Below are 26,369 nucleotides of genomic sequence, written 5' to 3' on the forward strand. Positions count from 1 at the left end.
CAGGGCACGCCTGTCTCCTCCACCAATAAAAACGTATCGCCACGAGATAGCACAATAGCACTGAAAGTGGCGTTCAACAACAATTAATCAATCAATCAAAAAATCAATCTTTAGGTTCTGTGTAAACTAGAGTTCTTTGTCGAGAAGCCGATTTAGTGGTAATGTTTTACATTGTACATTGTCTACCAATGCAGTTTCAGCTAGTATGAGTATTTACATGACAAGTTTAGATAAAAAAATCTTTAAACGCAAATATCATTGGTATTAATGAACATTTGAACAGAAGTTCTGACTATATGAATAATTTATTTATCGTAATTCAGATTTTATACAAATGCTTCGTTTACTGCTACTTTCAGCTTGTCCTCTAAGTCGCTGACTACATTAACATCTTCCAACTGTGCTGAAATGATCAGTTTTGGTAATTGACTTGTTTCCGTGTATGAAACAGCTTTAAATTTAGGTTTTGATGAACCTGCAATGACAAATAAAAGAAATATATTATGCTCTTATTAGGTATTCCCAGGGTATTTGAACATATGTATTTTCGAATGCATTTTGATATTACGAATGTTTTTCAATTAATTTACTTGAGGGTGTGACTTTCAACGAATCAACTACACAACAAAAAAATCTATGTAAAAAAGATATATTACAATATCTCTTAACATATCATTTTGAGATTTGCATTTTTTTGGGCTTAAATTCAAAAAGAGAATTCTAAAAAAAATAATTTTCTTCGTAAAAAATATATATATAACATCTAGATAGGTTTTTTTTTCAATGTTATATATATATTTTTTACAAAGAAAACAATTTTTTTCAGAATTTTCTTTTTGAGTCTAAGCAAGAGTTTCAGCCCACATTTGCTCATTCAATCTAGCTTTTGTGCATGACTTATTTCACAAATTGGTAGACGTTTTCAATTCTTTGTACATACATATACAAATTTTATGATTTCAACTTTTTCCAAATTTTATTTTACCAACGGTTGTTTTAAGATTTTTTTTATGATTTGAACACTTTTGCATTTACCTAAATCTATATAAATAAGATAAGGAACAAATGTAAAATATAGAGAAATTGCAATGAATATATCGACATGTATTTGTATACTAAAGTACCAGCATACACAGAAACCCCATTAAATGCAACCATTATTATACATTTTTCAAAGTCCAATATCACATATTTTCTATACATAGTTACATTTTTTAACAGAAAACTAAATTAAACCGACAGCAGTTTTCAGATGTTCAAATCTCTTATATCGATTACGAAGAAACAAATCAGGGTAACAATCCAAAATAAGAAAAAAACGCATGACTTCAATATGGAGCGATACCGGATGCGTCGTTAGGGCTGGCGTTTTATGCTATGCATGCATCGTCTGCCTTGCGAATTGTATTGGTCAAGCAATTCGTGATGGTGATCGTCAAAATTATGTAGTTGCTAAACTTAAAGAAATAATCCAAATAAATAAGAATAGAATATAACATACCAAACACATCTGTAACCGGTATCCAACTACTTCTCCTGTCATGCTTCCTTTTTTCTGTTTCTGATAAGAGCGAAACAAAATTGTTTCTGTCAAGAACAATTAACTTCACTAATTGAAGATATCGATTCTTTTCAATTTCCAGCATCAGGTTTCGAATAATCTTTGCTTGCGTTCTTAATGGTAATGTATCTACAAAATTTATTGAGAAAGTAATATGGTGATACAAAATTAGGACACTTGTTTACACTTCTCATAGTGTGGTAGCATACATGTTTACACTGCTCAATAAGCATAAATGTCTTATAAAATGAAATCAATAACGGAAGTAAGTTTCGTCATAGTAATAGTTGGCTGTATGTAAATGACTCCTGATGGTCAATTTAAACAAGGAAAGAATTCAAATTTGCTCTATGCCAAATTTATATCAACACATCTTAGTATTTGGGTGTTAAGTGTTCTCTTGGAGAAAGATATACTGTAATCTATTAATCACTTTGCTACCTCGTTATATTTTATCAATAATTAGGAAGTTAAGAAAAAAACATATTACAGCTTAACATGACGACTTGAGGATTGATATCATTTTGAAGGAAATTCCTGTTTGAAGTTACCGTTGCAAAAGGCGACGAAAATGTCATACGTAGGTAGGATGGGTAGGGAATATATAGGTATTCGATCAAGACAAATTTGACATTAGTCCATTTGAAAACGCATCATATGGCATGGCATGCTGACATTTAGCTCAATATAAATAATAAGAAAGCTCTGGTTTGTTGTTCCTAAAACCCCTTCCACAAATTACAGGCAGCAGTTGTTTACCGATGTTCAAGTTTCATAAATTAATTAAAAAGATACTTATCAATGTAAATACTACGGGAATCGTAAAAACTCAAAAAGGAAGGACACAAGATTAGTCGATAGGAAAGTGTCTCTTAATTTGCATTATCCACTATCTGAATCCCAATTCAGTCAAAATGCCACAATAGGAAAAATGACAAACTCGGAAAATGTTCTCATTAGACGACCATTCATATATCTTATATTGTCTATTATGCCTGAAGATCTCAGATAACTTCGCATATGAGTTGAAATACAGACACATCGTATCGATTAAAATTTACTTTTGATAACTTGTCAAATATACCAGGTATATACTCAAGTATGCCGTTTCGTTAACTGATGACTTTGTAGTGATATAAACTGAGACAACTATTAACAAAAATTATGCTATCTAGTGATCAAAGATACTCAGTTATCAAAGAAAAAACTCAATAACGCTCAATTTAAACTACAAAAATCGAACTCAGCCTGTGTGAGTGGTAAATAAAAGTTTGGTGAAATCATGAAGTGTTACTTTAGGTATAAGTTTTTTTTAGGTTATCAAGGTGATAACTCGTGAACGATAAATAGACTTGACATGAATTGTAATGTGCTAAAATCGATAAAAGATTTATGAAAACAGTATTTTAATCATCACATAGAATACCCACCATATTCCAACTTCTTAGGTCATTGGGGTTAATAATGTTGAACTGTATATACAAAAACCATCAAAAACGTAAATGACATTGTGTAAAAAAACAGATTCGGTACTTTAATTTTAATCCGAAAACACACGAACTTATAATGTTGAAGGTGACAAAGAGCTATAACAGTCATGAATAAACCTTAACAACCAAACTTGATCTGACCTGTAGACATTATGTTCCAATTTTAAGATTTGATCGAGTAGTGACGAAATAACAAATGGATGTGCATCAATATATAACCACCTTTAACATCGAGATATGACATAGTAAACAGTATAATCAATAAATATTATATTTACCATCATTTTCAAGTAAAGAAATTGTAATTGTTGACAGTCTTTCCTCCAAAATGAATTCAAGGACTTTCGCCATGTTCCTTTTATAATTGGTGTTATTTGAGCAAATTTGTATTGACCAGAAAGTACAGCCATGTTTATCCTTTATCATCCCGTCCTTACTTTCCTTCAACACTGAACTAGCTGAAAATTTGAGAAATTTCATCGGTCATATAATTGGACTTATACATGTAAACACAAACACGATGTATACAGTATTTAATGAACAATTCATTGCACTGTGGTTCATTAGGCTGCTTATTGATCAGGCGGTCATCTTCCCTCACAAACATTTACATTATAAGCAATATCTGTGTTTCAGTTTTGTGTGCTCTCAACACAAATACTGCTGAAGACGACTTACAGGAAAGAACGACTGAAATGGACAGTACAAATGTTCTACTGTCATCATCAGAAATTGGTTGACAGATACTGTGTTTATTTATCATTCGCAGTCTATGATCTATGAATACCAGAATATCAATCTTATCTGTAATTGCATCGATTGTATCCTATCACTCATTGTGACATTTCAACCAACTGAGTATGGCTTTGCATGGCCGGTCATGCACGCATAGTAGGAGACGCTTACCCTGAAGAAGCACACACTCTATCTCCTTTTGGAGTTCATGCTTTTCCCTAATTTCGTTCTTGTTTCCTTGATTTGTCTTCTTAATCGACCGATTAGATTTGAACATAGGTAAACTTCTGTTGCCTTAATTGATGAAATCAAACAACAAAATAAACTTCATGATATATTCAACTGTTCTATCCTGGATAACACTCAGAGTAGACTTTTTTCTTATTATTTTTTTTGTTTTTTATGCATTTTCAGTCATAATTGTGAAGTCTATATCCATAACGTCAAAATAAATTATACCCATCAGTATGCAGTCCCAGCACAATATACGAAATACGCACCGGATGATATCAAATAGATAACATTATTTTTATTCTCAGATGAAAACAAATCGTAGTACATAAGCGACTTTATTGATACTTGAGTACACTGAATTATTTTCATAAGAGCTAGTAATAAATCTTTTGATTTTTTTTTACAAACAACTACTGTTTTATATCGCAGTTGAAATACAAGGAACTTACTCGCATCACGTATAAAATTTACATAAAATTGATATTTTATACATTGAATACTCTTGAACAAAACATAAATACTGTGTTGACAAATCGAATGAAAATCTTCTTATGTGCTGCTTAGAACTTTTGAAATTTTAAGAGAACAAGAGTCATAAGCAACATAATGGCTGCCACGTGTGGAGCAGGATATACTTACTATTCCAGAGCATCTGATATCACCCCCCGTTTTGAGCCTCTTCGTATTACTATTTTGTTGTATGGTGTTTTTGTAGACTGATGTATTTCGTGTCTGTCTTTTCGTCGTTTTTCGAAATTTTCATTTGTAATTCCGATTGGATATTGTGTTATGTCTTATCGTTTGTGGTTTTATTTCTATTTTTATCTTCTATATGTATGTAAAAGTAAAGATAATTAATCAGCTAGGTCATTTATATGATTTTTAGCTTGGAGCAACTATATGCACAGGATGTATTTCTTTTTACACAGTTTGATTTAGAGGAATAGCCGACATGGTTAGAAAATACAAATAATTACACGATCATTAAAACAATTCTATATTAATATTCTTGTGATTGTTAGGAAATACATCAAATAACACCATTGCAAACTTTATCCCAATTTTATATTCAATTTTTAGAAATTCACTTTTTGTGGCGTTGATACATTCGTGTGACGCACAGTTCATAATTCTATTGTGCTGCACTTGTGTACTGTCGTAAATTAATTTTAGGTGTTCGTTGTTATTCTGTGGTTTACATGTTGAAATGTACTATTATGTTGTTTTTTGTGTATTTCTCTGTCCTGAGTGTTCTTGCATTTATTTGTACTGTATTCCTGTCACGTAATGTTGTCATTTTAGCGGTATTTTTAACATTGCCATATAAGCAGGAGGTTTGGCTAGCCATAAACCAGTTTTTTCTTAGAATGTCCTGTACCAAGTCAGGAAGATGGCAGTTGTTATCAAATAGTCCGTATCTATGTATGTTGGCTTTTGTTTTTGTAGCAGTTCAGTGTTTCTGTTGTTCCGTTGTTTTCCTCTTATAGTTGATGTGTTTCCCTCGGTTTTGATTTGTGCTCCGGATTTGTTTCAGTTAAATCGAGTTATGACTGTTGAACAGCGGTATACCACTGTTGCCTTTATTCCTTATTTGCCATGGAGTTCGACTCCGACTAACTGTAAACATTGTTATTTTTGCTGATACTTTAATTCGCGCTTAACAATTTCTAACTAACTTCTCGGCGATCTATTTTCGCATTTTTCTTATTTCCTGATATATTTATGATCAAAGTTTAACTTATTCACGACGATTTATATTCACGTTTTTTTTCTACTTGCGAAAGTCGGGAAAATAAAACGCTCGCGAATATTAATTGGTTTATATTATCAGTTTTCTTTCTTTCGCCTCTCTAATTTACCCTTTGTTACTAAAATTTGTAATAGGTATGTCCTTATATTTTGCGATAAATGTCAAACAAACTGCAAACCATTTACAAAAAATAATCAAAATGAATCTTCTTTTATGTACAGGTGAATGCACAATTTAAAAACTATGCAGTTTAACTGATTTGACTAGGGTTTCAGTAACTGACTATTTCTTGAACTGGTTAGCTTTTGGTGTGCGTATAGTACCTTTTGTTATTCCATTGTTCTTGGACGAATAAAATTGGTTGAGTACTCAAAAATCGAAAATTCCGTGACATGTTGATACGTCCAAAGTATATAATTCATATCATGGATTTAAAAGGTATACTAACAAATATTTGGTAGTCTCTGTTAAATTGATTTGAATTTTTCGGATCCGTAGAAACGAAACGTTTTACATATCAAATTGGAAATCAGCTATCACCGAAGACATTGAAGAGACTTTTTTTTATGCAAGCGCGTTCTTGAATCATTTTCTGTTAATACCGGTTGAAGTTTAAACCGCACCTACTTTTACTGATGCCAAACAAACATAGACTCCAAAAAAATTATTAACTATGTTAATAATGTCAATCACTATAATGCATGTATCTCTTGAGATTTGAAGGTATGCCGATAGTTTTTCTTGCTTTATAAAACTTAAATCGTAGAATAATGACTTTTAGGACAGATACCGTCATCTCAAATAAAATTAAAAAGATAATAATTACCATCTTCCGGGGTTGAAATTGTTATCAGAGCGTCGCTTTGATGAAACCGAGTGCTTGGTAAATGTAAAATTATGATTTTCGTATCATTACATCTCAATTCTAATATGGATTTCGTCTGATGCAATAACTCTAAAGAAAAACATTATTTGTTTGTTTTGTTTTTATCAGAGTTATACATATTGATACATCCATTATCATCTTACATGTATTTTATACAAATATATAATTTTTTTAATCATTGATCCATTGTGACATTTGTACCGTTGGATATCATATGTTAATTTGATGGTCCGAATTAAGGCATCTTGTCAGTTGATGTATAATTTTATTATAATGATCATTTAGCATGTTTAGCCAATTAGCATTGTTTGTAGATATCTTACTGGTCATTCACACACAACTGATAGAAGCACACGACGATTCAAAGCTCGACAAATTATATGAAGAGGAACCTGAGGTTCAGTGGTTGTCGTTTGTTGATGTGGTTCATAAGTGTTTTCGTTTCTCGTTTTTTATATAGATTAGACCGTTGGTTTTTCTGTTTGAATGGTTTTACACTAGTCATTTTTGGGGCCCTTTATAGCTTGCTGTTCGGTGTGAGACAAGGCTCCGTGTTGAAGGCCGTACTTTGACCTATATTGGTTTAGTTTTACAAATTGTGACTTGGATGGAGACTTGTCTCATTGGCACTCATACCACATCTTCTTATATCTATCTCTCTGCTCACTCTGAGCGAGATGTTTTTGTAATTTTTGCTGTTCAGTTACTATTTCAGTGATGCTTATTGCAGTTTCTGTTGCATGTATAAATGATTTTGAGCAATTAGGATCTAGACAATGGCAGAACATTAGTTCATTTGTAAATAAATAATTGGTTGTTAGCCTGTAGGAGTTTGTGTTATAATTTTGGTTAAGTTGTCTTGTTCAATGCATAAATGTACATACCCTCAGAAAATAGTTCTAATTCTGACTGTTTTCCTATCCATGTTTCAAATGCCTAGAGTTTATGAATAAATATACTTTATTTTATCATTACTACTACACAATGTCCCAATCATTTCTTACAGTTAAAGATAACAAGATCAAAGGGAGACAACAAGTTCAGCTTTTCTGGGTTTTTTTTTGTTACCATACATCCTTTACTTAAAAAAAGTGTAAATGCTTTTTTAAAAAATATATCAAAATTGCACTTTTGCAAAATTATGTTGATATAATTAAAATGTAACTTTCTTTTTAAATAACGTATTGGTTCGCATGATAGCGCATTTGACTCGACACAGATTTCTCACTATTGTAATCCGCGTCCGCTCACACTTGTTTTCCAAAATTTAACTCCTTGAAACCAGCTCCATAAAATGTATCCAACATTCCACATATTTTCGACAAAGAGTTAGATATGCATCTGTTTTATTTATTTTTGATCGCCGTAATGTTTAAATATCCCTAGACCAAAGCAGAGACTTAGCCATTTCTGCTTAAATGTTTGGCATTAACCAGCCTAGTTTTTGGGGTTTCCAATACAAATACATAGAGCTTTCCATTACTGTTCTTACATATTTGACGGGACGGAAGTCGATACCCATCTTCATTGCCGGAAGGCTCCATTTCTTTTAATTCGTCCCATACATTATGAATTCAAAACAGTTACATTTTGTACGCGTTTTACCACTCATAAATTATGATTTTCAAAAGATTACCACTATGAAAAAGTACACATACTGTATTAAGAATTTTAATAATAGTAATTATCTTATGATGCTGTAAAGGCTTCACTTTTTCAATCAAAATATTTTAGAGGAATCGTTTAATACACTGGTATTTTTGGAACTTTATAATTACTTTTACCTGGAAATAACTTGATTACGCAAGCATGTAGTTCATCTCATTTTTAATATGCGGCTCAGTCTAAAACAATATATTTACGTCGTACATTTACTTATTAAGCTTGTACAAATATTAATATAATTATTATACCTCAATTGACCTCTTATCATCTGGATGCAATACGACTCTTATTTCTTTCAAATTAGCGTGCCTATAATGAAGCTTAAATTTCCAAAAAGCATTTCGCATTGTCCGAGCTACGTCACCCCAAGGGTATTGCAGCTTGCCAGTTCCCAAAACAGGGAATGCTATACTCTTGCATTTGTCTTTTTCCGCTTGTATGAGGCAGTTGTAAACTGCTTGTTCCAAAATCTAAAATAAGAAAATATCATTCATATTTATCATATCATAAGAAGAATATTCACATGTACGCTACTATTTTGAGGAAGAAACGTTTTCAGAAAAGAGATATCTGCATGATGTCAATGAACAGTGATCTTGTCATGGGATTTGTCTTACTAAATCTTTAGCTGTCTATGTAGTTCTTTGTGGAATGTGGAATGATCTTTGCGGAATGATCTTTGTTTTTTCTTTTTTTCTTTTGCCATGATATTTAGTGTTTTATTTCATTGATGGCGTTTATTGCCTCCATTTTCTAAAACAAAGATCTCTCTGGAACTAAATGACAGCTAATATACTGTGGATTCATTATTATTCGTGGGAGGTATGTTTTCGTGGATTTGGTTGGTATTGATTTTAATTTTCAACGAAGTACATTTTGTTAGGATGTATGCTGATTTTGCTAATACCACGAAATACAATATCAACCACAAAAATACAAAATTTCCTCAATCCACAAAAATTGTTGCCCACGAAAATACATGAATCCAGAATATTGTGAATATAGAAATTTTCACGCGATGGTAATTTTCTCTTATTTAGGAACTAAGCGTTATGAGCGAAAATTATCCCTGTGCATAAATTTGTTAAAACCTTATAATATTGATGAGAAATGCGAGTTTTTTTGTTAGTTTGCGCGAGAACATTTGTTTGTGCATTGGAATATAAAGAAAATAATAACCTGCAAATATATCAACGTTTAGAATATATTACTAAATTTTAAAATTTTCAATTTACTTGTTTGCAGTTGTGTTAAGTATGTATAATCATACACAAATATGATGCAGTACTGTTTTTGTTTGTTTTGAAATTTTGATATGTTAAATAAAAGAAAAGTAAGCAAAAAAGGGCATACAAACAACTTACGAACATGGAAAAGCCGGCAAAGTAAGTATATAATCTTCTCGAAATGCATGACAGTCGCAGGGAAAATAAAGGTTGATATTAATATTTTTACACAGTTTTGCTTACCTTCTTTGAAAATTCAGCATAAGCTGTCCATAATGGTAGAGCAAAATGATATATATATTTCCAGAATTTTCCTCCAGACGTTATCGCCAAGCTGCCATAGTCAATGCCATTTGGATATAGCTCGCGACATTCCTCAAACAGAGATTTTCCAACTTTCTTCAATATCAACGATGATACGGCTCCTTTGTCAAGCTGCAGCTCTTTGTTTGTACTGTTTACTATGATATCAGTCTAGAACGATGATACACATGAAACTTTCTGTTTTTATTCAAATATGAGCCACAGTGCCCTTAACCTTAACGATAATAAACAGTAATGCCATAATTTATTTGGAAAGGTATAATGAGCATCCACCAGAGACCAAATGACTTGAACGTAAGCAATTATGGGTTACTTCCAACAATTAACAAAACTTTAAACGTATGGTAAACTGTAGAAGGCCCAGAATCAACAAAACGAAAAAAATCTCAAAAAATGAAATACAGCTTGATTCATGATAATATTAAAATGTGGATTTTTACAAGGGGCAAGTATGAACTTTATAACAACAACTTAAATAAGCATTCATCAATAACTCGGTCAGCTAATTGAAACAGTTTACATATCTCTCTTAAATTGCATTATGAGTTTGACCTGCCGACACTTTTTCAATCGGAAAAAATATTGTTCATGAAATAAAAGTCGTCGAAACTTAATTGATCCAAATCCTGCGAAATGATATTTCAAATTATAATACCTTTTCGTAAATAATGTTTCCACGTATCCATTTGAAAGTTATATCTGAATGATTTTCTGAAAATGAAAAGTGTACTATATATTTACTGATAGATTCGTGAAGATATCTTTCAAAGGAAAAAAAATCGTTATTTTCAAATCATCTATTTTTGTAGAAAAGCAATGATTATCAGTACTTTTTTGCTGATATTTCCATTATCCTGTAGCTTATTTTAACGTAATTGTGACATCCTTCAAATGCTAAACGTTCTATAAAAAAGCAGAAAGAAGACGGTTTACATCACACACCGACATTTCATCTTTGAGGGAAAAACAGGGTGGTGATGGTTTGGGTGGGTGGGTGGTAAAGGGGGGGGGGGGGGGGCGGACGGGGGGGGGGGGGGGGGAGGGGGTGACAGAGAAATTTCCAGTTCATTCCTATGTACGCACGGAATTTAAATTACGTTATTTCAATTATGTATAATGAACGTAAAGATTACCTCTGAATTTTTTTTTAGCACTTTAAATGTACAGGTAGATAAAACAGGTGTATAAAAAGAAAATATTTCTACACGAAGATATTTTAAACAGGTTTACGGTATTTGAAATATCACTTAGTACATGATTGACAAACTGACAACATTTCAAGACAACAAATTGGTATATTCAGGCGCAAAACAAAGATTTCTATCATACAATCTCCGGAAACCGGAAACCGGAAACCGGAATATTAACAAACGTAACGAAAAATGTCACACAATTGTATAAGGAAACTGACAATATATCAAACTGAAACATATTTTTATATGAATCAAAATCTTCGATCTTGAAGTTTTCGAAAACAGAAAACATGAATATTTGTCAAATGAATGAAAATCAACCTGAAAGCATGTTGTCAACATTACCCAAAACACATACAGAATGAACTGAGATATTTAAAATTTTCAGAACACACACAAAAAAAACCAAGTATTAGAAAACAAGTAGGGTCAGCTTACCCGCCCGGATCACCTTAGGTCATCCCCGGTTTTTGGTGGGCTTCGTGCTGCTTAATATTTAATTTTCTCTGTCATGTCTGTTGTGTACTATTGTTTGTCTTTTCGACGTTTTACGTTAATTGCTATGTCATTGTCAGTTTGTTTTTGACTTATTGATGATTTTGATGGCCAAACTGCTCTGCATTGACAATCTAGCTTACATTTTTGGTATTTTTTTTTCAATCTTTAAATTTAAAGTATACTGACGGGCTTTAAAAATGCAACACTGGATTATATTATTAATTCTTATTTTCAAATATACATTTTTTTGTAAAATATATGTATACAAATAAATTTCATTCATTACATAATTGCCTAAAAATTGTTTGCAGTTCGAAAGTTGAATTGATTACGTCATATCTAATGTTCACGTCATATTGTATGCACTGATATCCTGGTTTTCCCTTTCAAAGGGATGTCTCACCGTCGAAGGCAATTACTACCTGTACCCAATGCCTAATTGATTGACAGAAAGGTCAACAATTTCTGTTGAGCATGTTTTGAGTTCTGGTCTCTGTCCGACCCATTGCTCAGTCTTAGCAATATGAAAATGCAAAATGTTTTACTGATGTAATTTTTGGCAAGGATTGTAAGAGTGTTTCACGGAGAAAAAAAAACTTTAAAATCATTCAATGGTTTCAAATGTCGATTTACAAAATTTATTCGACGCTAATAATCAGGAATGATAAATTACCTCAGGTAAATTGGGTATTGAGGTTGTCTAAAAAGAAAAAAAGTATGGTAAGGATAAATAGTAGTTATATGAAGATTCATCATAGTTTAGTAACAAAAAATCATAAGAAATCCATGTGGCGTTTTTAAGGTCATTATATTTCCTTGATTCCATCACAATATTTGAAGGTTGACTATTCTAATATAAAATATAAACTTTACATTCTGTGATGACAGAAAAACAGTTTATACATAAAATACAAAACAAGGTTTTCAGTAAAACTATTGAGTATTTTCTTTTGGTAGTAGAAGAGTAAATTCAGAAGAATAATATAAATGCCTATATGATATACATTAAAAAACAGAGAAGAAAGATTAATTTTAAAAAGAAAAAACAAACAGGACTTTTACGAATATTGAATTTTAAATAGAACAATCTTAATTCATGTAATTTACGGATATATTTTTCAAATTAGCGTTGAACTTTATAGATTTCTCCAGGGATACTGTTATCTCAAATTATATGTTTTGCGTATCAATTGCTGTTTAGCAATAAAATTTGCCAGCGGGTTACACAAACGACAAAGAAATGAGTTGAATATCCGGAATTAAGACAGAATGGGTTCAAATCCTCCCCTGATCATCCGGTAACGCCATAAACCGACATTTTTATCATAAGAATCAAATAGTGGGACGATGAAATCTAAGAATTGAAGAGTAATGAAAACCCAGAATATCAAATGTTTGAAATTGCAATTCTATAAAAATTGACAAAAATGCTCAAGTCATTAAGTAATCTTACGAAACAACTTTTGCATTTATATGGTAACCCTTAAATTTAACATCGTTTCGTCCTCTAAGAATTGAAAAAAAAACTCCAAAGTATTTTAAAAGTAATATCATTTCAATACAAATGTATTGTCGAATGGGATATTGCTCCAAATAGGAAAAAGGTGTTTCTGTGCTATATATATTTACTCTTACCTTCGTCCTTTAAAGATTTATCTCTATAGGTGGGTACTTTACTAAAATCGTAAAAGTTTAGTGACTTGTTTCCTCTTTTAAACATCGTAGTTAACGTTTGTGTTGTCTGGATGTTCTCAAAGCACAAATAAATAACTTTCAAATATTTTAGTTCATAGTGATAAAAAGCTGCATTAAAATGTTGTAATAACGTAACTTCAGGTAGGCTGTCACACATTTTCAATGGTATTGCGATGCTTTTAAGCTTTTCGTCCTCTACTTTGGTAAGCATTCCACGTAAATGAAGTATAACTTTGTCTTGATGTGGCATCTCTAAGTAGGGTAAACTCCAATACAGTTTCTTAGGAGATTCATTATCTATACTGTCGATATGTCGATCAACTATAAATATCAGAACAAATGCAATCACTCACATTATTTTGTCTGTTTTGTTTTCATCACAGATGCAAGAAGACTATGTGAAAATGAATAGGCGAATATCGGATTGTAGTACACATACAACTGTGTAGTACGTGTTTCTTGTTAAAGCAGTTGAGGCCAAGAAGACTAAAATATATTTGTGGTTACCAGTTGAAGATTAGAAAAAAAACAATCCTAGTCCTACCTCATATTAAGAAAGATGGGAGCCAAAACAATTTTTTTTAATCAATTCCTCGTAAATAATCGGCATTCGTGAATAACTCTGTTTTTTTTAATATTCTTGTTTGTTGTTGGTATACAGTTTATGTCAAATATCGAACATATTATAAATCTCAGAGATTACTACAATTAATACGATATATTTTTAGACTTAACCTATATATGTACAAATTACGGTTTCATAGAAGTTTGATTCGTAAGGACACCTATTCAAAGAGCTAATGTGTATAAAACAAATTAGTTGATTTGAAGACCAATGCTTTCATATCATCTCGTTATTACAAAGTCTGAGAAAACCGATATTTCCGAACCCCTCTGGCACAACAGCCTAATTCCATAGTAAAAGAACCAAAAAGTAACAAAAAATTGAAAAAGAAAGACTGCACGAAGAGATGTTTCTTGTATCACACTGAACTTCGTTGGTTGTATGCCATTTTATTTTCTGTTAAGGATTCTAGTATTAATTAATTTTTACATTTTGTCACATCAGGGGCTTTTATAGCTTACTATATGGTATGGGTTTTGCTCTTTGCTGAAGGTCGTATCGTAACCTGTTGTTGTTCACATATTTTTCATTGGATGGTTATTAATAGTTTTATCAGTAGCAATTATACCGCATCACTTTATTTTTTATTCTAAGAGAAGTTTACAATGCACACTATTTTAAATGATATTTACCTATTGTTAGATCAGCATGCCTTTTTCTCTTCGGATCTGATACGCAAACAACAGAATCTGTTAAAAGTGTTTCAGCACTTCCGCAAACCAAAACAACGTGAATACTTTTATCCCAATTCACACACTGGGCTACATATTGTATAGACGGATGTTGGATTTCTAATGATAAACTACATTTGAACTGTTCTTCTAGATGACGTATACGCTGCAAGATATTTCGGTACAGTGTACACTCGTTTGTGATGTAACAAGACCATCTTTTAGTCGATTGTTTCAAACCACCTTTAAAGAATTAAAAAAAATAAGTATTTTGTAATATTACTACTACTAGGGAAGTTTTTATTGAGCTTGACTATTTATTTAACCATCATATGACAAAATCGCAAATACATAAAAATAACGATAATCGAAACTATTTTACCGTCCAGATTCTAAAACTTAAGTGTCCTTGCAAACTCCCTGTTGAATATCCATCATATTTACAAACGTGTTGTGTGATTCTAGGTAAAATTCTTCACACACTGAAACGTGAAATCATCAGGTTTTTATAGTAAATTTGTCCGAAAGGTAAGATAAACAAGTGAAATTAAATTTATTCACGTGTACATTCAAAATCATTCTTTCAAGTGTTTCACTATATGCGAACAAATTTATATAATCCCGATTTGCATCTGATTTATTTATGATATTTTGGTATTTGTGGTAGCAATAATACAGCGATTACATTTTCATCCTTAAGACTTAAAAAGGCCAAAATTGTTCAAAGTCGACAATATTCATTTGTACACAAACTGATACAAAAGTACGTGTTTAATCCAACTATATGTAGACAAATTGTTAATGATATGTTGCCTTTTCCGGGTGGCATAATCCTAATTAAAATTACCGTCGTCAAATAAAGTCAAAATGGCGGCTTTTCAAGTAAGTACAAACATAATAATATGAATACAAGGACTTGTTGGATATATGTCAATGTGAGATCAAATAACTCAAACGACACTATCAATTATAGCTTGCACTGTTTAGCCATTCCATAACACATGATTCCAACCAGCATGCATTGTGGAGTTCGTATTGCTTAAGCTCGATTCTTAGCTTTTTGGTTATGATCTGTGAACAATGGTTTGCTTATTCATTTTTTTTTAAATGTCTGTGTGTCTATCTTCGAGAATAATGTTTATTGTTCATTTTTACGTTAAAAGAATAAAAAAAGATGTGATATGATTGCCAATGAGACAACTATCCACCAACATTCAAATAAAGTTGACGTAAGTAAATATAGGCAACCGAACAACCTTCAACAATGAGAAAAACCCATACCGAATATCTCGAAATGAAAAATATGAAACAATTAAATTGGGAAATTCATAACTAAACAATTTACGAAAAACAACTATGACAGACATGGAATAGGCTTATAAAGCATATGGCGGGGTTAAACTTGTTTGAAGGTGCCAACCCTCCCTAACCTAGTAAAGTGGTGTAACAGTACAACATAAGAACATAATGTTGGTTAGTTTTAATTACGTTTGGCCATTTTATCCCTTGTTAACAGTATTACCTCTATATGTTTAAGTCAGTATATACTGTTTAAAGTGAGATTAAAGAAGAAACGCGGGATATTATATATTTTTTTATCTTCACATAGCGATATGGGCTAATATTTCCTGTCAGTGTTTAATATCTCTTGAGCCGCGAAGGGGATATAAGGCACTGATAGAGAATAAGAGCACATACCCCTTCTGAAGCCCGAATAAGAATTATATTATACTGGAATGTCCTAACTTCAACACTTATTACCATTTCTATCTTTATCTTCCTTTACAAGTGATATGGGCTCATATAATCTGTTTAGGTAACCAATCAATTTGAAGGATTAACCGGAATATTTGACTCCAGTATAATATAAAATATATTAAAGGAACAGCAACGAAACGTATGGCCTTCAAAGATAAGACAAAATTATATTGTAGAATAAGCTTAACCTATTTTTTTTTTATAAAGCAAAGTCCGGGGATGAAAAATAATATGTCGCATTTCAAAAAATGATAAACAAACAGCCTGGTTAATGCAACAACAATACTTGTAATCAAAAATCAATTTCAAATACTCTGAATAACGAATACCTGGATAAGTGAGGAATGGATTAACAATATGAGACCTTGCATATGCCCCGCTTGCATTATCATGTGTTCATGTTCATTGAACTGTCAAAGCAGGGTCAAAATGATGAGTTTGCATACAATTAATAATGTTTGTCTCACAATCTACATGTGCCTCCAAAAAAATTGAGACCCCACCTTCATGGTTAATTACATTTGTGTACCTCAACCACAACCGTTTTACCCAACAATGTACTTATTTCACATATTGTATTTCTGTGATCCTTAAACCATGATACATGGTTAACACGGTTATTTTATATATTTTATAAATAAAAAGTCCACATCAAAATCAACACGTTTCAACTTCATACGACCACAATTTCATAGTAAACTGTATTAACGAAAAACTTCATACAGACGGACTAACAGTTGATTGGAAGAACAGACGAACGCACTGACCAGAAAAAAGTAATACCTTAGGCGAGGCAAACAAAAGATACTCCAATAAACATCAATGTACTATTTGCAGAAATGTGTCCGTCACTGATAAAGTTTAATGTATATGTAATTATGTTAAGTTTATTGTGAAATGCAATGTCAATGATAATCTAGAAACTCAGATCATCATTCTCCAATTAAGTAATTCGGTAACTTAACGTAACTGTACCTTAAAGGTATATAGTTAAAAAGTCTTTTATTTTCTTTTCCTGATCGTCCGGTGACATATAAGCAGCTTTAAAATAAATTATTCTGTTACGTCAAAGTATATTACAATATATTTATACTAACCATCATTAGAGCAAAATGTTTCGTCATAATCACTACTGAAGTCTGCACTGTCAAATGATTTACAAGAGATCAAATATGATATCCTGAAAAAAACCAATTGTGTTTGCTTCATGAAATTTTAAATAACGCAATTTATGCACAATAATAAACATGTAATACTACAGTTATTATAGTATCAACTTCTTAATTTACATTGATTTGGCATTAATTTCTATCTGAGGATTTATTCCAATTGAGTATAATTAAAGTGATTTAAAGTCAAATAGTTATTATAGAGAAAACTAAAACAATGAATAATGAAATTATTATGCAGACAACAAAAATTATGTTGCTGCATGTCTGTTTATTTTTTCATAACAAAAATGACATGTTGAGAACAGTCAGGACAAAATTTGTCTCGGTGTGGACATATTTTCCTACTTAAAAATCGTTACTTTTTATGAATTCATTAACCGAAGGTTCGGGAAGAAAAGAGATCAAAGCAAAGTAATGCTGAATATCTATGCAAAGTAAATGTTGTTTATAATCTTAAGCAGGTATATTATTCGAGAAAACAAAATAAAAGTAGATAGAAAATGCCACGGAATTAAATGATTAAAGAATTTCGAAACAAAAAAGTGATATTTCAGGTAAAGCAGAAATAAATTTATTTACATAACAACTTGCAATTCAACAAGGATTTATCAATATTTTATATACATAAACCTTATCTAATATTTGATAATAAACATTGTTTACACTGAATATGCACAGTACAGCTAACCTCGACCAAATACGACTGTATGGTGATATAATACAGGACATGAAAACCCCAATTGTATGACACTTTTATAAACCGATGACTTAAAGGAACCACAAAAAGCTGACTGAGAACAAATACGCTCAAATGAAGCCTAATACAGAATCAATATGAGCAAATTGTGTTAAATTTCATTTGAATGCAAGGAATATCGAATAGCATTGAATCTAAAGATGTGCCATGTAATCCTCTGTGATTCACCGGCAAATAGCACTTTGAGCCTCTCGATTTAAATATCAGTTATCTCCCATCAAAATGACGTTATTGACGTATGTAAACAAAATAGCAACGGCCAGGTTAGACGTCCGCCAAATGACGATGAAACAAGTATTGGAAATTTATCTGGTGCTTAGGATAGCTTTCATAAACGGACCCTTTCAGTTCCATGAATGTTTTACAGAAAGAGTCTATCTTTGTTGTATTTACGCGTATACGAAGCATGTAGGGGTTTGTGTTGCTCAGTCCTTGTGTTTTTTGTGCTGTTTTTTTGTCTTTTCGTCGTTTTTTACAGTGGCATTGTCAGTTTGTGTTCAACTCATGACTTTGAATGTCCCTTTGGTATCTTTTGCCTCTCTTAAAGGACACAGAATAATTCTCTGACATATCTGACGTTTTGACTGTCTGTTATTAAATAGGATATGTGCAATAGCTTCTTTAACATGTATATTCAATGGTTCAAAAGTCCCTTCTACTATTTGATCTGAATATTAAAACAGCCGTGTTCCCATAGAAACGGATCAAATAAAACATTGCCGACCAATAAATGTTATTTCACTTCGGACTTCCCCTCTTAAAAAAATTTCTTTTACGGTTGGACATTCTGATATTTGGCGTAATAAACACTTCCATTTTCTGACAATTTACATTGAATTTAAAGTCATTGCTTAATAAATGTATTCATGAATTATATGCATTACGTATACAATTTATCAATTACCTGTATTCCAATTTTTTAAATGATTCTAACTCATGTATAGAAACGATCATAAATGCACGTGAACCTTGTGGGATATGATTTTATTATTGGTAAATTCTTAAGAACACTTTTTTTGGAAAAAAAATCCTGAAATTATAATATGACTGTAGAAGCAATTGTTACTTAAGGGTCAATATCTGTTTACATGTACATATTTCCATAACGATTACATGTTCTTCTTCAAATGGCAAGGGCTATTTCTTTTATTTGAACATGTACATCAGCAAATAGATTGGTTCCTAATTACATGTACTACTTTACTCACCCTTTCCTGGGAATAGCTATTATAGATAAAAGTATATTTATTTTAATTAGAAAGTTCAGAGAAAACTTTCCAGTTAAAAGGAAGATTAAGACTTTTATTTAAATGAGATATCTTCCATTTGTTACTTTAAAATAAAAAAAAATGGAAATTTTTACTAACAATAAATGCAAAACACGTATTTACAGAACATACGAAAATGTTGATGCAACATTTCAAAAATCTTTTTCAAGATATTTATGTTTATTTGTACGTTTTCTTACTTTTGACGTGCAAAATTGACATAAACATGTCAATGATTGTATTGAGTTTTTTCTTTCAGTCGTCAATTATCTCGCATTGATTCTCTGCAATGCACGGTGAAGTTTACCAAAAGTAGTAAGTTAAAGACAAGTTATCCTATGAATATAACAACATTCTTTAAAATTATTATTTTCTTTATGTGTTCTTTTTCTATGTAATCAAATAAGTCTTTCATTTCATGTTTATTGTCAACATATGTATCAATGTGAAGAAGAGATGAGGAAAATACCAAGAGACAATAAAAAGTCATAAGTCGAAGACAAATCGACTACGCCATCGAAAAGACAAAAACAATCTTCAAACAACAACAAAGAAAACCAAAAACCGAACAATACGAACCCCACAAATGGTAACCACAAACGCTCTGTACTTCAAAAAATGATCACGATTTTTGTTTGTTAATGTAACCATATACTGTTAGCTATGAAATACCATACTTTTAATCAAATTGCAGAAAGTGGGATCACTATTCATTTTTCTTTTCCTAGCAATCCTGTGACAAATAAACGATAAAAGTAATATACGACATTTATGTTTCAAATTCAATTACATAAGTACCATACTATATCATACTAACCATCAGCGTCAAATTCGTCATTTGAGAATGTACACTTGTTCCCGACAAAATCGCTACCTTCATAATTTTCATTGTCAGATGATGAACAGGACATACTAGATAATATTCTGGAAAAAAGTTTTGGTATTTTGAGAAATTGAAAAAAAACGCTGATTTATGTTGCAAAGAATTTACAATAATGTAAGGTTACAGATAGTATAGTATAAACTTACTTTTTTGTTTCTGTCAAAAAACATTGATGTCGATTCAATTTAACTAAAGAAATTGCTTTCATTATGTACATTACAAGATATTTAAGTCAAAAGATAAACTTGCAAATAGTCATTACAGAGAAAACAAAAACAATAAATAAATAAATATAGTAAATGAACAAAATTAATATGTTGGTGTGTGTCTGCTCTTATTTCATATGAAAACGAAAAATGTTGATAATAGACAGGAAAACAACTTTTGGTATTTAAATATTTTCCAACTTAAAATTGCTCTGCTATGAATTCCATAACTGTAGTTTCAGAAAATATGTAAAAGAAAGGGGGTCGAAGTTTAAATATGATTTCTAACTGTATTTGGTAAAAAGTTCGGCATTGAAAGTCCTCAATGCTCTTTCATTTAGTTTTTTATTTTGCCGTTTAATTTTTTTTTATTCGAGCGTCACATATCAACCTTGCAATTGAAAACAAAAGGGGTTTGTAACCATTTTATACATAAATAATGATCAATTTTTAATATGGGATAACTAAAAACTGTATGTGTACAGTTGAATTCTTATCTAAAATTTGATAGGTTTTAGCCGGGGGAGGGGGGATCAAATAATACATTGCCAACCAATAAATATTATTTCTCTCCGTACTGCGACCTCAAAGAATAAATTTTTTACGGTTGGAAATTATGATATTTGGCGTACTGCACATTTCAATTTTCTGACACCTTATTGAACCTATATCCAAAAGTAAAAATCCTGTATTAGACCAGTAAAAACTCTGTATTAGACCTGTATTAATGATTAGTTTTTCAGACATATGGAATCGTAATACATTGACAACTTAAATTGTATTCTGAATTATTGCTAATTAAATGTATTCATGAACTATATGCACTTAAGAACACTTTTTTTAGAAACTAAATTCTGAAATTATGATATGGCTGTAGAAGTATTTCTACTTGAGGGCCAATATCTGTTTACATGTACATATTTCCATAACGATAACATGTACTTCTTCAAACGACAAGGACGTTTTGTTTTTATTTGAACATGAGCATTAGCGAATAGATTGGTTCCTAATTACTTGTACTACTTTACTCACCCTTTCTTGGAAATAGCTAGTATAGATAAAAGTATATTTAGTATAATTCGAAAGTTGAGAGAAAACTTCCCTGTTAAAAGGAAGGTTAAGACTATAGAGCAAATGATATATCTTCCGTTTGTTAATTTTAAATCAAAGAAATGGAAAGTTTAATGACAAAAAGTGCAAAACACGTATTTACAGTACATACGTAAATGTTGCTGCAACATTCAATAATCTTTTGCAAGATATTTATGTATATTTGTACGTTGTCTTACTTTCGACGTGCAAAATTAACACAAAAATGTCAATGATTTTATTGAGTTGTTCTTTTCAGTTGTCAATAATCTCGCATTGATTCTCTTCAGTGCACGGTGAAGTTTACAAAACGTAGTAGGTTAAAAGACAAGTTATCCTACGCATATAACACCATTCTTTAAAATTATTATTTTCCTTATTTGTTCTTTTTCTTATTAGTCAAATGAGTCTTTCATTTCATGCTTATTGTCAACATATGCATCAATGTTAAGGAGAGAGGCGAAAGACACCAAGATACAATTCAAAGTCATAAGTCGAAGACAAATCGACTACGCCATTTGACTAAACAAAAACAGTCATCAAACCATAACATAGACCAAACACCGAACAATATTAACCCCACAAATGGTATCTTTTAACGCTCTGTAATTCAAAAATTGATCACGATTATTTTTTTTAATTGTAACCATATACTTTTAGCTATGAAATACGATATTTTTAATCAAATTGCAGGAAGTGGGATCACTGTTTATTTTTATTTTCCTAGCAACCCTGTGACAAATAAACACTAAAAAGTAATATACGACATTTTTGTTTCAAGTTCAATTACATAACAATATTCATACTAACCATCAGAGTCAAATTCGTCATTTGCGAATTTAGACTTATTTCCGACAAAATCGCTACCTTCATAATTTTCATTGTCAGATGATGAACAGGACATACTAGTTAATATCCTGGAAAAACGTTTTTGATTTTTGAGAAATTGAAAAAACGCTGATTTTTGTTGAAATGAATTTACAATAATGTAAGCTTACAGATAGTATAGTATAAACTTACTTTTTTGTTTCAGAAAACATGGTAAAAACATTAATGTCGATTTAATTTAACTAAAGAAACTGCTTTCATTATGTATATTACAAAAGATCTAAGTCAAAAGATAAACTTGCAAATAGTCATTACAGAAAAAACAAAAACAATAAATCAATAAATATAGTAAATGAACAAAATTAATATGTTGATGTGTGTCTGCTCTTATTTCATATGAAAACGGAAAATGTTGATAATAGACAGGAAAACAACTTTTGGTATTTAAATATTTTTCAACTTAAAATTGCTCTGCTATGAATTCCATAACTGTAGTTTCAGAAAATATGTAATAGAAAGGGGGTCGAAGTTTAAATATGATTTCTTACTGTATTTGGTAAATATTTCGGAATTGAACATCGTCAATGCTCTTTCATTTCGTTATTTATTTTACCGTTTAACTTTTTTTATTCGAGCCTAACTGATAAGTCTGTTGTAGACAAAACGCGCGTCCGGTGGAATTTGTTTTAACCCAGCTATATATATGTTGAGTTTATATATATTTTTGCGCTAAATAATCGTGTGAAAGTAAAGGAAGTAAAATAAATCAAATTCTTCAGAGGGTATCTTATTCGATGATCGCGAAACCCTTTGAATAATAAAAGTGATGTTTCATGTTAAGCAGAAATACATCAATTCACATATCAACCTTGCAAATGAAAACAAAAAGGGTTTTTAACCATTTTATACATAAATAATGATAAATTTTTAATATTGGATAACTTAACACTGTATGTGTACAGTTGAATTATTATCTAATATTTGATAGGTTTTAGCCGAGGGAGGAGGGATCAAATAATACATTGCCAACCAATAAATATTATTTCATTCCGTACTGCGCCCTCAGAGAAATAGTCTTTTACGGTTGGACATTCTGATATTTAGCGTAATGCACATTTCCATTTTCTGACACCTTTTTGAACCAATATCCAAAAGTAAAAATCCTGTATTAGACCAGTAAAATTTCTGCATTAGACCTGTATTTATGATTAGTTTTTCAGACAGATGGAATTGTAATACATTGACAACTTAAATTGTATTCTAAGTCATTGCTAAATAAATGTATGCATGAACTATATGCACTTAAGAACACTTTTTTTCAAAACTAAATTCTGAAATTATTTCTGAAAGTAATTGCTACTGGAGGGTCAATATCTGTTTACATGTACATATTTCCATAACGATAACAGGTATTTCTTCAAACGACAAGGACGTTTTGTTTTTATTTGAATATGAGCATTAGCGAATAGATTGGTTCCTAATTACTTGTACTACTTTACTCACCCTTTCTTGGAAATAGCTATTATAGATAAAAATATATTTAGTATAATTCGAAAGTTGTGAGAAAACTTCCCTGTTAAAAGGAAGGTTAAGGCTATTGTGCAAATGATATATCTTCCGTTTGTTAATTTTAAATCAAAGAAATGGAAAGTTAACTGACAACAAGTGCAAAACAATATTTACAGTACATACGAAAATGTTGATGCAACATTTCAAAAATTTTTTGCAGATATTAATGTATATTTGTACGTTTTTTTTAATTTCGACGTGCAAAATTAACACATAAATGTCAATGATTGTATTGAGTTTTTCTTTCAGTCGTCAATAATCTCGCCTTGATTCTCTGCAATGCACGATGAAGCTTACCAAAAGTAGTAAGTTAAAAGACAAGTTATCCTATGCATATACCAACATTCTTTAAAATTATTATTTTCCTAATTTGTTTTTTTTCTTATTAGTCAAATGAGTCTTTAATTTCATGTTTATTGTCAACATATGCATCAATGTTAAGGAGAGAGGCGAAAGATACCAAGAGAAAATTCAAAGTTATATTAAAGTCGAAGACAAATCGACTACGCCATCGAAAAGACAAAAAATAGTCTTCAACCCACAATATACAAAACCGAAGACCGAACAATACGAACCCAACAAATGGTATCTGTTAACGCTCTGTAATTCAAAAATTGATCACGATTATTTTTTTTTGTAACCACATACTGTTAGCTATGAAATACCATACTTTTAATCAAATTGCAGGACGTGGGATCACTGTTCACTTTTCTTTTCCTAGCAATCCTGTGACAAATAAACGCTAAAATGTGATATACGACATTTCAAGTTCCATTACATAGCAATATTTATACTAACCACCAGTGTCAAATTCGTCATTTGAGAATGTAGACTTATTTCCGCTACCTTCATGGTTTTCATTGTCAGATGATGAACAGGACATACTATATAGTTTTCTGAAAAAAGTGTTTTCTCTATGAGAAATTAATATAAGGCTATACCAAATTAATTTCTAGTTCTTCGGACTCTTTCCTCAAAAAAGGGTAGCGAACGAACGAATTTTTTTTTAAGTTTGATTTTTGGCAGGCGACAGAATATTTTCTAGCGAGCGATATAATTTTTGAATATTATTACCGTGGATTATTTTTCTAGAATCAATGCTTTCTAAATGAACTCACAAAATTATATTCAATTGTTTTCTTTGTGTGCCTAACTTCAATAAGTTTGAATTGGCTTTTTTACTGATTTATGTTCCCTTATGGAATTAATTTAAAAACTAACCTATAATTTTTTTAATTTTTATATATGCCTTCACTGGGAATCGAACCCCTCCTTGAAATAATGAAATTGTGTCCCCTTTATCACATATTAAAGCAGATTTCCTTCAAATTCGTTTAACATTCCAAGTTTGATATTCACTACAAACATCAATTTCTAATATACAATATCTAAAAGCTCCCCTTTTGCAGACAACGATCTGTTGGGCTACCCTGTGAGCTGTCATGAATAAGTATGATTGAACCTGATACATCTAAGGTTAACGATAGATAACGTTTGAAGTAATAAACAATCGAATCACAAAGAATGGTCTGACTTTTAAAAATTTTTTTTTTGTGTCTTTTAGAAATGTTATCGGAATTTCTGAAAAAGTTTGGTCATTACTCCTTATGTTATGTATGTGCATTGAGAATTAAATCATATTCATTATATCATTCTACTAATACCCCAAAATTGTGTCGAAACGCAACGATAACTAAGGTGGATAAAAAAGTGATATTTTGTCAATTTGTGACATATATAAAGTATCATCTTGACCTCGACGATATTTTTTTTTTAGATTCTAACTGAAAAGAACAATGTAATTTATTTAGATTAATTGTTTATATCTTTGGTATTTTTTTTAAAAGAAAGGAAGCATAAACATTTTTTATTTCTTATTCATGAGGTTTGCACATTTCTTTTTTAAACTAATGAGAAATCGGCTTAAATTTTTGAAATATTCATAATATTCTTTTCTTGTTTTGTATATCGAAGGTTCAGAACTATTTTACGAAAAGATCCACAATATATGTGCAACTTACTTGATGTTAGGTATCCACATTCATCGGTATAAATACACTATTTTGTACTTCCTGTATGTTGACAATATATATGTAGTCAAAGGAAAGAGTTATATAGCGACATGCCTGATTATTTATCGGTTGGTGAAATTCTTTTTCTTTTTAGTGTTTGCTTTTTAGATTTCTTTAAGTTAAGGTTCTTTAATATTTCAACTTATTTTTCTTTATTTAATATAGTCTTGCTCTTATCCAATAAATCTTGTAATGACAGTTGTTTTAACGTGAT

The 26,369-nt window shown here is 31.0% G+C and overlaps 1 protein-coding gene across 3 annotated transcripts; it reads right to left on the reverse strand.

The window, feature by feature from the left end:
- Positions 1-286: 286 nt before the first annotated feature.
- On the reverse strand, positions 287-26,138 carry LOC127720265 (uncharacterized). Of its 3 annotated transcripts, none has more exons than XM_052226763.1 (16): positions 26,105-26,138; positions 24,882-24,979; positions 21,630-21,645; positions 20,326-20,432; positions 19,449-19,464; positions 17,409-17,491; positions 14,515-14,796; positions 13,198-13,578; positions 10,527-10,582; positions 9,791-10,021; positions 8,570-8,791; positions 7,541-7,592; positions 6,597-6,725; positions 3,330-3,509; positions 1,502-1,690; positions 287-475 (listed from the first exon to the last, which is right to left on the reverse strand). In XM_052226763.1, exons 1-16 carry the CDS (start codon positions 26,122-26,124, stop codon positions 327-329), a joined length of 2,211 nt encoding a protein of 736 aa, XP_052082723.1. In that variant the 5' UTR covers positions 26,125-26,138; the 3' UTR covers positions 287-326. The 3 variants fall into 3 exon arrangements, with proteins under 3 accessions (XP_052082723.1, XP_052082721.1, XP_052082724.1); XM_052226761.1 differs by lacking the exon at positions 21,630-21,645 and adding an exon at positions 24,018-24,033; XM_052226764.1 differs by lacking the exons at positions 6,597-6,725; positions 21,630-21,645 and adding an exon at positions 24,018-24,033.
- Positions 26,139-26,369: the final 231 nt, after the last annotated feature.

The sequence above is a fragment of the Mytilus californianus genome, unplaced genomic scaffold (genome assembly GCF_021869535.1).
Source record: "Mytilus californianus isolate M0D057914Y unplaced genomic scaffold, xbMytCali1.0.p SCAF_11, whole genome shotgun sequence".
NCBI lineage: Eukaryota > Metazoa > Mollusca > Bivalvia > Mytilida > Mytilidae > Mytilus > Mytilus californianus.

Bases quoted from the DNA above. Each gene is read 5' to 3' on its own strand.
- LOC127720265 (XM_052226763.1), bottom strand. From the start codon at position 26,124: ATGTGGATACCTAACATCAA. The intron at 7,593-8,569 runs GTATAATAATTA...CATAAACTCTAG, and splicing joins ATGATAAGAGGTCAATTGAG to GCATTTGAAACATGGATAGG. The intron at 476-1,501 runs GTATGTTATATT...TTGTCATTGCAG, and splicing joins ACCGGTTACAGATGTGTTTG to GTTCATCAAAACCTAAATTT.